This window comes from Phodopus roborovskii, unplaced genomic scaffold (genome assembly GCF_943737965.1).
Source record: "Phodopus roborovskii unplaced genomic scaffold, PHOROB, whole genome shotgun sequence".
Taxonomy (NCBI): domain Eukaryota; kingdom Metazoa; phylum Chordata; class Mammalia; order Rodentia; family Cricetidae; genus Phodopus; species Phodopus roborovskii.
The window spans coordinates 19,423,495-19,438,729 of record NW_026125444.1 but is presented as its reverse complement, the minus strand read 5'-3'; the positions used below and the strand labels follow the sequence as shown (position 1 = coordinate 19,438,729).

At 44.4% G+C, this 15,235-nt stretch overlaps 1 protein-coding gene across 1 annotated transcript in view; it reads right to left on the bottom strand.

The window, feature by feature from the left end:
- The window catches only part of Lrguk (leucine rich repeats and guanylate kinase domain containing), a 69,560-nt gene extending 56,770 nt beyond the window's left edge, over window positions 1–12,790 (bottom strand). The window contains exons 1-3 of the mRNA XM_051175889.1: window positions 12,509–12,790; window positions 6,218–6,325; window positions 3,450–3,531 (exon numbers count right to left, since the gene is read on the bottom strand). Of these exons, the coding sequence (XP_051031846.1) occupies window positions 3,450–3,531; window positions 6,218–6,325; window positions 12,509–12,790 (472 nt within the window). The remainder of the gene's footprint in view (window positions 1–3,449; window positions 3,532–6,217; window positions 6,326–12,508) is intronic.
- Window positions 12,791–15,235: the final 2,445 nt, after the last annotated feature.

The following is a 15,235-nucleotide window of genomic DNA, read 5'->3' as shown; positions in this document are numbered from 1 at the left end:
ATAAATCAACAAGCTACTAGAAAAAGTCATTAAGTACCTTACATCAGAACACGTATTTCTTTCTAGGCAGGATCACACTGCACAGCCCTGGTTGGCCTGGAACTCACTTTGTAGACCAGGCCAGCCTAGAACTTACAGAGATTCACCTGTGGCTGCCTCCCGAGTGCTGGGATTAAAGGTGCTACCACACCCCACCCATGTCAGAATAATTTTTAAGTGTGCCCAATTTTTAAGCAAGCCCATCTCAAATGTTTCAGCTGGGTCAAATTAATACAAATTAGTGATATGTGAACTATTTTAAAGGTGTAGGACGAGGAAATGAGGATGTAGGAGGAGATGAGGGAGCTGAGGGGTACAAGAACCACAAAACACACTTCGTTCTTATTCGTCATAACAGTACCTGACACATTACAAGCTGACTTAAACAGTCATTTTAAAAATGTGTAAAATTCTCTATGAGCCAATAATCTCTCTTTCTTCCCCAGGGCTTAGCCACTTCTCCCAGCTCCGGTATTTCTGGGATGTCCAAGTAACCAATGGCTGGGGACTCCTGCACTCATCTCCCCACAATCTGCTCACCCCTAAGGGCTTCAAACATCACCAGCCTTACAGGGAAGGATGCGAAGCTAAAGGATGCTCCTAATTGGCTCCTAATAACTGAATTGGGTCTTTTCAGAAGACTGGAAATACCACCCTCTGTTGCTAATTCAATTTCGTTTTAGGTGGACTTAATCCTAAATCCCGTTAATTATTTGAGGTGACTTAGATCTGTGACTTGTGCTTTGACTCTGGGTTGGCTTGAGAGTAACATCTGAGTTCTGCATTTTACCCCAAGCAGATAGCCCCAGACTTGGTGCTAAGTAAAACACTGTGCTAATGGAGGCCACGAATGGAGTCACACGTGAACTGGGATTGTGACGTAGCGTTCGCCACTGTCCACCTCTCTTGGCAGCAGACGCACACTGGGCAGGCACCAGAAAATGAAAGAATCCACGGTAGGGGTTCTGGCCTTGTTGGTGTGAGCAATTCATTTCACCACCTGCAGTGGTTTGGTGGTAGCACTCCTTGCTCTCTCGTTCTGGGGGACACAGAGAACCAGGACAGCCATGCCGATGACAGGCAAGGCCAGGCCAGGCCAAGGGGCACAGGCAAATGCAGAGGGGGAGAGGGTGGCACACCAGCTGCGTCTTGGGCTGCACGGGCTGGCAGTGTGAGATGGTGTGTTTTTGTGATGCTTTGAATGAGGGATAGACCCTGCGGGCTTGGTCCCCAGCTGGTGGAGATGCTTGGGCAGGCTTGAGAGGTATGTCTTGCTGTATGAAGTGTGTCACTGGGGGCGGGCTCTGGGGTTTGGAAACCCACACACTGCTCCCCGTTCATTCTCAGCTTCCAGCTCCAGCCACCCTGCCTGCTGCCATGCTGTTACCTCTACGCAGTCTAACCCTCGGGAACTACAAACCCAAATACGCTCTTTCTTCTATATTGCCTTGGTCATAGACGTCTATCACAGAAACAGAAGAGTAATTAGCATGCCAGATCAACGCTCTCTGAAGCCAGATAATGCCCACCAACTTCTGCTCCAGGTCTCTGTGTTACACAGTATCTTAGCTGTGAACATCTCTCAGAGAGGTGGTGCATTGGGATGGTAACATTTTTGGTAAAAAAAAAAAAAAAAAAAAAAAAAAATCCATGGGTCAATCAAGGACAAAACCTATGGGGGCATCGAATGCTTAGCAGTCTATACCTATCAGCCCTGCATCTGCCTGTTCTGTACTCAGGTACATGGCTGCTAGAAGTGGTCTACATAGCTAACGTTTTTTTAAAAATCACTGTGACAGAGACAGTCCCTTGGTTGCTAACTTACATGTCGGTCCTCCTTGGTGTAGTAACCTCTTAGTCCACCAGATGGCAAAAGCACCTTATGTCTACACCAAAGGTTCTGGACCAGCAGCATCAGCTTACTGCAAATGTAAATTCTCAGCCTTTACCCCGGTTCTACTTAGTCAGAACCTCTGAGGGTGTGATTCAGCAGTCTGTACGGGCCCCCAACTACACACAGTGGTTCTGTTGAAAGTTTAAATGTGGCTAACTCGGGATACCCTTAAGGCTGACATCCTCCCCAAAGAAAAACATACTGCCATACCAACACACAGCAGGCTCTGACTCCTGATGAATTTGTCATGGAGGACCCAGGAGGAGTGGTCTGTGTAGAGAGGGCGCTGTGCACAGAGAGTACCTTGAGTGGCAGGCTACGAAGCTAAGTCTTTGCTTGCTGTTGGCACTGAGCATCGTCAGAGCCTCCCATGAGGCTGCACTTTCTTATTCAGTAAGAGTGAACAATCAATCTCAGAGCTGTGAGGTGGGCAGAACACAATCAACCTTGTAGGTGTGGGGTGGGCCGAGCATTCCTGCCAGTGCCGGCTTAAATGCCTTCCTGGTGGCTGGGTCATCACATGATCTGAGGTTTGCTTTAAAGTAACTTGGAGGAAGAGGGTCAGGGCAGGGGTGCAGATAGAACAAGACTGGCCCCCTGCCTATTACTGCTGAGCCTCAGTATTCATTCCGGAATTTTCTCTGCTCATGTTTGCAATTTTCTAAAATAGGTTTATAAAAAAAATAGGAAAAACAATGTAACCGGCTCTCCATCAGTGGTATTTGGGTAAGATACAGTGCTTGCCTGCACTCAAGGAATGAATTTTAATTATTAGAGTCAGATGAGGGGAATTGGAAAATGAAATTGAGAGACTATTATCAGTAGAATTAAGGTCTCCTTGAAGGCAGGTAAAAGAAGCAAGCAGAAAGACACTCAGTGGAGAAAGAAGGCCAGAGATAAGTATTTACATCAAATAAGATCAGAAAATCCAAAACAAGGACCAGTCTTTAAAGAAAATATGATGATGATGATTGCAGGACATGTTCTTTAAGTGTGAAGAAGGAAGGTGTCATGACAAATGCAAATAATTTCAGATGGTGTGGTCAAAAGGGTCAGCTAAATACACGGCGATGGGGAGCAGGGTTGACACCTGAAGTCTTGGTACTTAAACAATAATAGAAGGAGCTAGCCAGGATGAAAATGTTAGTGTAAAAGCAACATAAAATGTCCATGAGAGGGTGGGGGAAAGCCGGTTCTTCTGAGCTAAATAACTAGCTGAAGAAAAGGGTGTGAGTATCAAAGGGATAACAACCCCTGTGGGGCTCCCTGGGTGCACCCCAACTGTGTCAGAACACTGAAGATCAACCTGTCTTCTCGTCATTTGTGGATCATTGTCCCCGCCCCCCCCCACACTCTTGTTCTGTCTCTCTCTCCACAGAAAGCAGTAAGTCAATATGTAAATTGATCTACAAATCACTTATATCAAGCTCAGTATTATTAAACCACATTAAATTCTGTAGCCTGTACATTTTTGCACTATTTCAGTGATCAATCCACTCGGCTGACAATCACGTACCTTCGATTTTGTTTGCAGAAAGATTCAACTTCTGTAGGTGAACATAGCCACACAGAATGCTGATGTCGACTAAATCACAGTGCTGAGAGGGAGAAAAGGGGAAGGGCTTTAATATGGCATTTACAGTGTTGCCTTCCTGCAAATTCTAGAAACGACGCTGATGGAAAGAAAGCCAGAGTTTCTTCCCAAAGTGTAAAAGCAAGAGAATAAAATCTAAGGCCTGCTACTAATGGGATCTCAAAATGGGCTATAGAGCCACCACAATAAGAAGGGGGAGGAGGAGGAGCAGGAGGAGGAGAAAAAGGAGGAGGAGGGGAGGAGGAGAAGGAGCAGGAGAAGAAGAAGGAGAAGGAGGAGGAGACAAAGAAGAAGGTATTCCTTCAGAAGAAATCAGTTGGGCATGGTAGCACGTCATTTTAATCAAGGCAGAGGCAAGTGAATCTCCATGAGTCTGAAGCTGACCCTATATCAAAAAGAAGAAAAGAATTATTACCCTAAGAAATCAGTGTTAGCAGCAAGAACTCACCACATAAAAAGGTAAATGGCAGCAGCGTTCACGAGTAGGGCCGTCTAAAATAAAACAGCAATAAAGACCACGTTTTCCTCTAACCAAAGAAAAGCCAGGGCTGAGAGTTTAAACGAAGTTTCAGGAAGATGTCACAGGCCACCAGGAGATCGTTAACAACACAAGCTGCAAAGCTCTTTCACAGTGATCCCAACAGATCCACAGCTGCAGGGCAGACTGGGGAAAACAGAGAGATGTATGGCCAAACCTGAAGTCACAGAGCAGCTTGAGAGATGCAGTCTCCAACTCTGCTGAGGCTGTGTCCAGAATTCATGCCAGAAAATGGTACTCATGGGAGCTCAAGTGGAGTTAGGAGGGGATTTGATCCCATGGAATAAAGATTTCTACTAGTGGCAGTAAACACAGCCAAAGATGACTAATAAGAGTCATTTGCTAGCAAGTTCTCTTGTAGGGCAGTGATGTCTGTTTTACGTAGGCTGTTACATGAGACATATCGGCTCTGAGTGCCTACTGTGTGTGTGTATCATTGTGCTTGATGAGAAAGCAGGGGAGGGGCCGGGCTTTACTTTGCCTTTAAGAATTTAGGACTTTGGCAGGGGAGAAGATATATGCACAAGTAATTAGAGAAAGTCAAGTAAATAATAATAACCGCTATTATTATTATGTGTAGCATAAGTGAGATGGGGGGGAGGAGTCAGTGAACCAGAAAGTGTATTCAGTGAGACAGTTTATTGAGGCCAAGTAATTCAGCACATAACATCTCAACAGGAAGGAGGTCAGTGGCAAAATAAGTTAAACTCCATCCCTCCGGCTGAAATAAGATTTAAAGGATTGCTTTTTTGGCAGATCAACTTAAGGCACAGCACTACATCCATAAATGGACTATTGGTTGAAATGGATCTTCATGAGTCTGTACTGGCTGCTGGAATTACACCGTCTCAGTGTCTGACGCAATGCTGCGTGTACAGGGAACTCCACACGTCACACCTGAGCGCCTATGACATCCACCGAACGTTAGACTCTGCCAGTGATGGAAAAGCATGATGGCCTTGGTGTGCTGACCCCGCAGGACATACTATGAAGCCAGCACAGGTGGCCACATCTCAGTAGTCCTTGGGTATTTTACTAGTACAAATCCAAGACAGGACACCCTAGCAATGCATTAGCCCAGTCAGGAGTGAGCGATAGTAAAATTTCAATGTGCTTTTAAAATAAAAGTATGTGTAGAGTGCATATCTGTATGAGTGTGGGTACACATGTGTGTAAGCGGTGCACATGCATGTGTGTACATGAGCTGTGGAGGTGTCTTCTTCAATCGCCCTTCACCTCCTATACTGAAGCAGCCTCTCTCACAGAACTCGGTTCTTACTTGTTCATCTAGACAAGGCTGCCATGGCAGCATGCATGGGATTCGAACCCCAGCCTTCACACTTGCACAGCAAGCATCTGACCCACTGAGACAGCTCCCTAACCCCCCCATGTCTCCTTCCTTCCTTCCTCCTTCCTTCCTCCTCCTTCCCTTAATTCCTATCTTCCTTCCTTCTTTCTTCCTTCCTTCTTCCTTCCTTCCTTCTTCCTCCCTCCCTTCCTTCCTCCCTCCCTCCCTCCCTCTCTCCCTTCCTTCCTTCCTTCCTTCCTTTAATGGAAACAAAAGAGTTAAAATATTTTCCTAGGGCTATGAGCAACAGCAGAGAAGCTGAACTGTGGGTGGTCAGCTCTTACACCCCTCAAGGCCAAAGCTGAGCCAAGATTCTGTGCTACTTCAGGATGGAGATTGAAAACTTGAAGACTGAAGAATATCAGCAGATTCTTTTGTTCTAATGATAGGGTATCTTTATGAAAAGAAATATGCCCAAAGCTACTTATTTCTCGATGTAAGGAGAAAATTGGTATCAGAATACTTGGTACCCTGGGACTCAGAAAGTTAAGCAAAACTCTTAGGATGTTTTTGATTGGTCTTACAAATCCAAGTTCAACTTCCTGAAGAAAGCATTGATTACTATAATATAGACTACTTAGGATGAAAGAGGGTGCAAAGAGAATGGAAAACAAAGGAATGTGGGGAACTGATGCTCGGAAGGATGCGGCTCTCTGAAGTCTAACATTTATTTGTTCATCTCAAGTCACTAATCTCCATCAAACATGAGGCCCTGAGGTTTAGGGCCACTACGAGTCAAGAGTACCAAAGAAAATGAAAAGGTCTGTCCTTGTTGCCAGCCTGCAATGGCCCTGTCATACTCACTGATAAATTTAGGTTGAGGTAGACCTGCTCTGTCCCACGGCCTGACCATCCCAAATCGCTGAGTGCTTCGGCTACAGCCTCCTCTCTCAGGACCCCATCAAACTCCTCCTGCAAAAAGCAAATGGTGGACGAAGAACTCGCATTAGAAAGGCAGCCATCTACTTTGTCCTTTCCGGCTCCCAGAGAAAAGGCTGAACGGAAGACATCACATACTATACACAGTTAAGTAAATGCCCATCAAAGTCATGTCTTGCTGCCACTGAGTTTTCAGGGGGTCACTTGCATGTGGTATTCGATGCTGAGAGAACACAGTGGCCATAGGAACACCCGTTCTAGCAGCCCCATGTAAGAGCTCTGCTCTCAAACTGCCGATGCTTCTGACAGCCCTGGAGTAGGCACTCCCATCCCCATTTTACAGATGAAGTAACTAAGGCTTGGAGGTGACCTTGCTCAGAATGACATGACAGCATGTGACAGAGATGGAGTGAAAACTCAAGCTGTCTGCGCCCAAGGTGATTCTGCATTGGGCTGTTTGCCCACACCTCTAAGGATGGTTACATCAAATGAAGACAATAATGCCTCGAAAACTGGTATTCCTGCTGAACAAATCAAGTCCTCAGTTCGCTTTCTAGTATCTACTTTTGTCATATTCATCTAATCTACAAGATGATTTAACGAGTGGCAGTGGCTTCCATGAGGAAGCTTGCCCTTGGCCTACAGCCAATGGATGGGCATGGCACTTCCCCAGTAATGGCAGAGAGAATAGACCTCATAGCAGTCTATGTTGCATGGCCACCGCCTTGATCTGTATAATGGCCAACATGGACACTGACATCAGCATGATGGCAGAAAACACGCTCATCACGACAGCCACACTGATACATACCGTACTTAACCATGATGCTCATGTAAACTGCGATGGGAAAGCATCTGCTCTTTAGTTCTTTACTAACCCAGGAACCAAGAATGCTGTCTGGGTTGTTGGTCCTGAGGACATAACTATGAAGACTCACGTTGCTCTAAGAGTCTTTCTCCCCAGGGAATATGGCCCACATGGAGATAGTGAGTTTGAATCCCACCTCTGCCACGTGACTTGGGGGGGAGGTAAAGCTTTCTCCGAGCCTCATTCTTTTACCTTTAAACAGAAAGTATGTTTTTCTTTAAAGGCGGTCTAGACACACCATTCCTCCAAAGTAGGCTGCTTTGGGGATATTGATTGTTTTGAGCTGAAGGCACTTGGAAAAAAAAAAAAAAACACAGAAAATGCAAGGGGAGGCTTTCTCTGAACTGCTTTTATCTACAGAGAGGCAGATCCTTCAAAAGGAACTCGACTGTTATAAATCCCCTCCCCAGGAGTTTCATCAACTGGAGGAGATTGACCCTTACCACAGGAGTGAAGAGAGGCCGACACCACAGTGAGCGAGCTTTGTCACACACGCTCATAGCTCCCATCTATTCTAAGAGCTCTCGTATCTTTCCATAAAAGCATTCCCCCCCCAAAGTGGCCTACATTCCCTCTACCCTTCCCCTGTTAACATGATGTGTAAGCTCTCAAATCGCACATAAAAATGTTTCCAGGTCAGCAGGAGGCACTTGCCTCCAGCCCTGAGAACTTGGGTTTAGTCACCAGAACCCACATGGCAGAAGAAGACAGCAAATTCCAACTTGCTCTCTGATCTCCATATATGTGGCACACACATGAATAAATAGTTGTAATAGATTTTTTAAAACATGTATTTATTTTATGTGTAGCTTGTACATATGTATGTGCACCACATGCATCCAGTACCGAAGGAGAAGAGAAGAGGGTGTTGGAAGCTCTGGAACACAAGTTATGGGTGGTTTTGAGCCACCAATTGGGTGCTAGAAACCAAACCAGGGTCCTCTACATGAACAACAGTGCTCTATCTGCTGAATCGTTTCTGCAGGACCTGTAATAGTTTATCTGTCTACCTGCCTACCTACCTACCTATCTATCTACCTATCTATCTATCTATCTACCTACCTGTCTGCCTGTTTACTTATTTATTTTTAACTGATGGATGTTTATCTGCATGTATGTCTGTGTACCACATACATACCTGGTACCTGTGGAAGTCAACAAAGGTCTTTGGATGCCCTGGGACTAGAGTTACACATAGGGTTATGAACCACAATGTAGGTGCTAGAAATCAAACCCAGGTCCTCTGGGTGCTCTGAGCCATCTCTGCAGCCCCACTGGAATTCTAACTACTCAGTGCTAGTGAAATTGTGGTTATTGGAGGAAAATCTACAACCACCAATTTACTAACCCAGCATATCCCCTAACGACAATCTATAAACATCTGTCCTTACACTCACAGATAATGCAGTCTTTACCCCTCACCAAGGAAACTTCTGTTTGCAAAGATGGAGACCACTACAGAAAAATAATAAAATCTTCTTTTTAGTTTTGTTTTGGGGGGGGTATTTTTCCCCAAAAATGGTTTCTCTGTGTAGCTCTGGCTGTCCTGGAACTTACTTTGTAGAACAGGCTAGCCTCAAACTCAGAGATTCACCTGCCTCAGCCTCCCAAGTGCTGGGATTAAAGGCATGCACCACTATCACCCAGCCTGTAATAGTTTTTTTAAAAATCTTTTCCTATGATATCCCTAATGCATGCAATATTCAAAATCAATATACCTATACCCCTCATCTATGTTAGTCTGTCCATTGTTACTTTGTTTCATAGGTTCAGCTATGACAGCTAGAAGATTGGGAAGGTCATCATTTCTCTCCTATCCCTTCTTTCAATGTTTTAAGGAGAATGAAAAAAAAATATATATATATATATACATACATACATATATATGTATAATATGTATATATACATACACACATACACACATACACACATACACATACACACACACATATATATATATATATATATATATATATATATATCTTGGCACAGTGCCTGAAACACATCAATTGCTTTAATTCATGTATGATGTGCCAGTGTTCCATAGCTGTTACACTGCTCACAAGCAGGGAAGATATCCATGCTTGTACATAAAGTGCCGGTGTCCTATGTAAACCCCAGGAGGTAATTGGGTAGAGGCAAACCTGCCATCCTCCCTAACCCCCACCTAGAGCTCTGCAGGTCGTCTGACCTCACCCCAATCCTCCTTACATATTCTAGCAGGAAGGGCCTGTTTGTAACCATAACTATGGACATCAGGGTGGGCACAACTGCCAGCATTTTCTCAGATCCCCATGGCAACGCTCCACACAATAAGCCCCTCTTTAACCTACTTTGTATTCCCAAGCAGTCCCACTCTTCCTGCTCCCCTATAGAGATTTCTAGAACCCTACTATCCTCTTATCCAAATTCACTTGCTCAGCACAGAACCGCTTAAAATGCCATGTGTGTGTCCCTCTGCACAGAGCAGAGCCCTCTACAACCTAGCCCCATCTCAGCCGCCTTTTGTGCTCTTACCTGTAACTCCTGAGTGCAGCTATGTGACACTTTAGGTGCTAGCTGCTTGACTTACCCATGTCATTCTGAGAGCAGGGACTATGCATGTCTTCCTGCTTTCATCTTCTATTGTAACTGCTGCTATTATTTATTACATCTATAACTTCTAAGAATCTACTCTACCTACCAGATATTATTATGTTGAAAACTTTAGTCTCTTACTAAATTTAAAGTCATGGGTTTCTGTAGTATAGTGGTTATCACGTTTAACTAACATTCAGAAGGTCCCTGGTTCGAAACTGGGTGTAAACTAAATTTGAAGTCTATAACTATCCCAGTGAATAGGCGTGATTGCTCACCTTGAGTTACTGGCAAAGGGTGGTTTTCCTGTGCCAAATTTGGGGTCAAAGCATGCTTTTTATTAAGCAATCACTCCATAAATGTTTGTACAGTAAGGCTAAAATCACTTAATGAGTTACAGGTAGCAGTTAAAAATGTGAGTTACTATTATAGTATCAGGACTATATTTAAAAATTTATTAAATTTTTATTTGTATGTGTGTTTGTGCACATGCACACACAGCATAGCCCATGTCTGGAAGTCATAGGACAAATCTGGGCAGACAAGTCTCTTCTTCCATCAAGGTGTCAAAGGGCTTGAACTCAGATCATGAGGCTTGGCATCAAGTGTCTTTAACCTGCAAAGCCCTCCCTCCAGTCCTATGCTAAACATTTTACATATAGGACATCATTTAATTACCCTATGAGAAAAGGAAGACTACCAAACTGGTATTTTGAGTTTTAGACGAGCTAAGGAACTTTTTCAAAATCTTGCTACTAACAAGAGGCTAACCCAGGTCTCATCCACAAGTCTTTCATCCTAAAGGGAGTACTCCAAGCAGCTGGCCTCAACTGCTTCCCTTAAATTCATTCTGGAGTTTGAAGCTAGCTGCATAGTTGGTTATGACTACCCAATTGTTACCGGTAATCAGGGAAAGATGTAGGAAATAAACCATTCAACATGAACATACACTTTTTATAACTTTGCAGTTCATTCCACATTTTAAAACTTAAGCAAATACCATGCAAAGCCAGTATCAATATTTAAAATGTAACTGGAATAAGTGATGAACTTTTTCTCAACATATTCCCTAAACCAGCAAGGACTACCCAGTTGAACGGCCCCTTCTATGCCTTGTTAATGACGTGCTGAAAGACACATTAACGATGGCACTAATGAACCCATACTCAAGGAGCCTCTGCTAATTAGAATCATAAAGTATGCTGGTGGTTCATTTGTGAATCCCTCTGGGGTAGAAGGTGGTGGAAACCATACAAACATTTCAAAGGAGCAAAAACACTGCTACCGTTTATGGTAGTCATGAGCCGGAGGAAGCAAAATTAACCAACAAAGGGAGAATAAAATAAATAATGGCTTTTTGTTTGTTTGAGTTTTTTATTCGTCATCATCATCATCATTATTATTATTATTATATTCTAAGGCAGTATCTCATTGTGTGGTTCTCTCATCAAGGTTCCTAGCTAATGTCTAGGTAAACCAGGGGACCTCTAACTCATGACAACCTTCCCATCTCTGTCTCCCAGTGCAGGTAGGCAAACCATGTCCGGCACACTTCTGCATCAACTTCAAGCAAAATTAGAATGTAACTAGACCCCAAAGAGAGAAATATAAAAAGAAATACGAAATGAGGGATGAGGGTGGGGGGAAAGTCGGCCTAATAGTCAGAGCGGGCAAAAGGGTCCAAGGAGAGCAGAATTAGAGTAACGGAAGGTTAGACGGGGAAGGATGGGAAATAAGACAAACCAGAAAAGGAGCTTGGCCAGTGACCAGGAGTGAGGAGAAGGTAGGAAATGACAGGCACACGCGAAGAAGCTGAAGCAATTTATATGCTGGAGGAAAAGGAAAGAAAGGGGATCCGATATAAAGGTAAAAGCTGAAATTAAGAGAAATATTGATTCTGAGTAGCTAAAACAAAGAGAAAAGCCTAACTCTGTATGAGAGGGGAGCAAATCAATGTATGCTTTTGGAAAGGAATCATTAGAAGCCACGAGAAAGAAGCAGCGGCAAAGGGGAAAGGAACAGAGGGTAAGGGAGGACAGTGTGTGGGGACAGAGTCAAGCGTTAAAGAGAAGTGGCATTAGGTGAGTAGAAAACAGGAACACTCCCATAACCCCATACTCTGGTGAGTGAGAGTGAGCTGACTCTCTTGAACATGCCATGGTTCCCTTCTTGGCCAGGAGGTGTGCTGAGTGCTCTAACAGACACATACCCACATACTTGTAAGTTATTTGGTCTTTGAGAGAGCATTTAGATTATCTCCCCCCCCCCAAAAAAAAGCTATTTTTCACCCTGGAGGAAGGAGGAAGATGAGCCCACAACTGAGAAGCCTGCAGAGTACTTCAGTTTGAAGAGACATGATGGGAATATCAAAAACCAACTCTTGCCTCTTGATACTAAGGTAGTAACGTTGTCAAGGGGTAATTTTGAAAGCATTAAACCCATAACCTCCACGCAAATACACATTTCCCCCCCATAATGGCAGTATGTAATCTGATACCTAAGAAACCATGAAAAGAAGGTAGGGTTTGGAGGGTTTCTGCTCCCCACCACCTCGCCCCCCAGACAGGAGGTGAAGAACAGCAGGACTGGGAGAACAGAAATGAGCAGCGAAGAAAGGCTGTCTGGGGAAGGGGCACCTGGCTGAAAGGAGTGGACTGAGCCGGGGACAGCAGAGGGGCAGAAGCAAGCTGCATCTGAGGCAGCCAGGCTTGGCAGCTGCAGGGAGCCGGGGACTGGAGTGAGGATGCGGGTGGGAGCGGGACAAGGCACACCTCCAAATTCATCATCATTTCTGACTCCTCGGACTCTTCGGACTCCTCTTCGCCCTGCTGTTCCATCTCCTGAGATCGGTGGATGAGCTGTTGGAGGAGGTAGGAGGAGGCGCTTTTGAAAGTCCCTTTCGTCCTCTGTCCCATGGGAAAAGGAGGCCATGGTGTCCGACGATGTTTTGCTGCGAGCGCCAGTATTGCCTGGATTACAGCGCGAGAAGCGCCCAAGCCTCCCTGGAGAGAGGATGCTTTCCCTTTGGAGAGATTTTTTTCGTAGGCTGCCATCTTGTTTACACGCGTTGCCTAGGAGACCGACGTCCGGCCAAGGACGCCGCTAAGATTTCTGGGGGTTGTAGTTTCATCTCTCGGTGCTCGCTCAGGCTGTCGAGGGGGTCTCTGTGGGCAGTCACTTTTGCAGTACTTTCCCCTGCTGCTTCCTTTATTTTTCCTCTCCTCAGATGGTTCAGTCGCTAGTGTGTTCCTTTTTGCTTGTGTTTTTCACCCCCCTTTCCAACCCCTTTCCTTTGTCTCCAACGATCTGTTTTAGAACTTGTTCACCTCACATTTGATAACATTCACACAAGCATCCCCAGTCTTGCTTCATCCACACCATCGAACTTTGGAAGTGTCTAGTTAGGATTTCTATTGATGCGACAAAACACCATGACCAAAAGACAAGTTGGGAAAGGAAGGAAGGTTTTATTTGGCTTATACTTCCATATTGCTTTTCATCACTGGAGAGTCAGGACAGGAACTCAAACCGTAGGATTCTAGAGGCAGGAGCTGGAGCAGAGACCATGGAGAGAGGTCTGCTTACTGGCTTGCTCCCCATGGCTTGCTCAGCCTGCTTTCTTATACAACCCAGGACTGCCAGCCCAGGGGTGGCACCACCCACTAGGGGCTGGGTCCTCTCTTAGTGAGAAAACGCCTTTCCTCAATGGAGGCGCCTTCCTCTCTGATGACTCTAACTTGTGTCAAGTTGACATAAAACTAGACTAGCCAGTACAGGAAGGGTTTGGCATCCCTAATTCTGCCAGTGGGTAAGCTAGTAAAGCTGAAATTTAGCGCTATGCACAGCGAGGTGGGAGATGCTGAGGGTATGACTTAGAAGCCCTGACTCCTCTCCTTTCCCTTTCATTGTGGATAATGAAGAGGAACTACCAAAAGACTTCTGAAAGCTCATTTGCGGTTAATTTACATTCCTGGCCAACTCTAAGCCTGGTCCTGGGGGGGGGGGCATTAATCGTGGGAGGGAAGAGTGAATCCCACTGACAGCATATCTGAAGCCTCCGAAGAGCTGTTAGCATCCCATAAATAACTGTATTAGTCAGGTGACCTGCATTGGTAATTATTTTCATCCTGTTGAATAGTTCTCTTTACATTTTATAAAATATTCTCCTTGCAGGATTACAGAGCATGGTTTTATGCTAGTGTAATTTTATGAAACCCAAATCCTATAGCCTTAAGCTACACACACACACACACACACACACACACACACACACACACACACACACCCTTGTGGTAACTATTATTGCTATACAATGATGACAATAGAGATCCTCACAGGGACGTTGTCCTCATTCTCTGGCCTTGCAGGGTCTTTTCTCCACGCTTCAGTGACAGCAGTTACAAATATAAAACGATCCTGCTGATGGTTGTCAGGGGAGAAGAAGAAGAAAAACCCTTATGGACACTATCCATTGACTATTAGCTGTTTTAGTGCTTGAGGGACCATTAAAACTGACATAAAGCTTTCAGAATTACCTCCCTTCATTATCTTGCTGCTCATAACTGGAAAGGAAACAAAGTATCTCTCTGCTAGACTTGCCTTGCTTCTTATTCCTTTTTCTAGTAGGTACATATTCTGACAGGGGATTTTTCTCCAACCTCATTGCATTAGGGTCCAGCTCCACCTAACTAGGAAGACTAGACTGTTTGTTCTCGCCTTGCAGAAATTATAATAATGCAAACAAATCCTATGTGTGTTTCCAATGACTTAACTGGCATTTGTAATAGAGAGAACTTTGCCAATGGCAATCTGCTGAGAAAAGTGTCTTATTGCAGATTTGGGATCTGTCAAGGAATAATCCAAAACATGAAAAACATGCTTGTTATGCAAACACTAGAGTAAAACACAAGGAAAGATACTGTTCACGTCAATCAGTAAGGGAATGCTAAAGATGGCAGCTGCATTCAGGGTCCATAAGAGAAGGAATTTGGAAATAAGTTTGCTAAATCTACTGTTAGAAATGTTTGAGGTTCCAAAGACAAAGACCATCACTTCAATTGAAGTGTTTCAACAGGGTAAAACTTTACTCTTGTTCAGGAGAGTGAACTAGACGGAACAAACGCACAGACACAGAGACAGGAAGTAGAGATGTGTTTGTTTATTCTAACTCAGGTGCTGTGTCTTTTCCCCATTGGCTAAGATCTGACTTCAGCCTCCCAAGGCTGGGCAGTTTTGAAAGAATCACAGCAAGATCAAGGAAGGTGTATGGGGGCCAATGACTTTAATCTGAGGTTGTGGAGAGGGTCTTTGTGTGAACAAAGGTTTTATTAGGTGGGATTATTAAAACATTTGCATAAAAGTCTTACTGGGTGGGGGGAGATAAAAGATCTGAATTCCTTGTCCTAAACACAAGTACTTGATAGAAAAGACTCATATTTAATATTTCTTACAGAGACAAAACTGGTTAATTCCCTACAACACAATAAAACCTAGCCTTT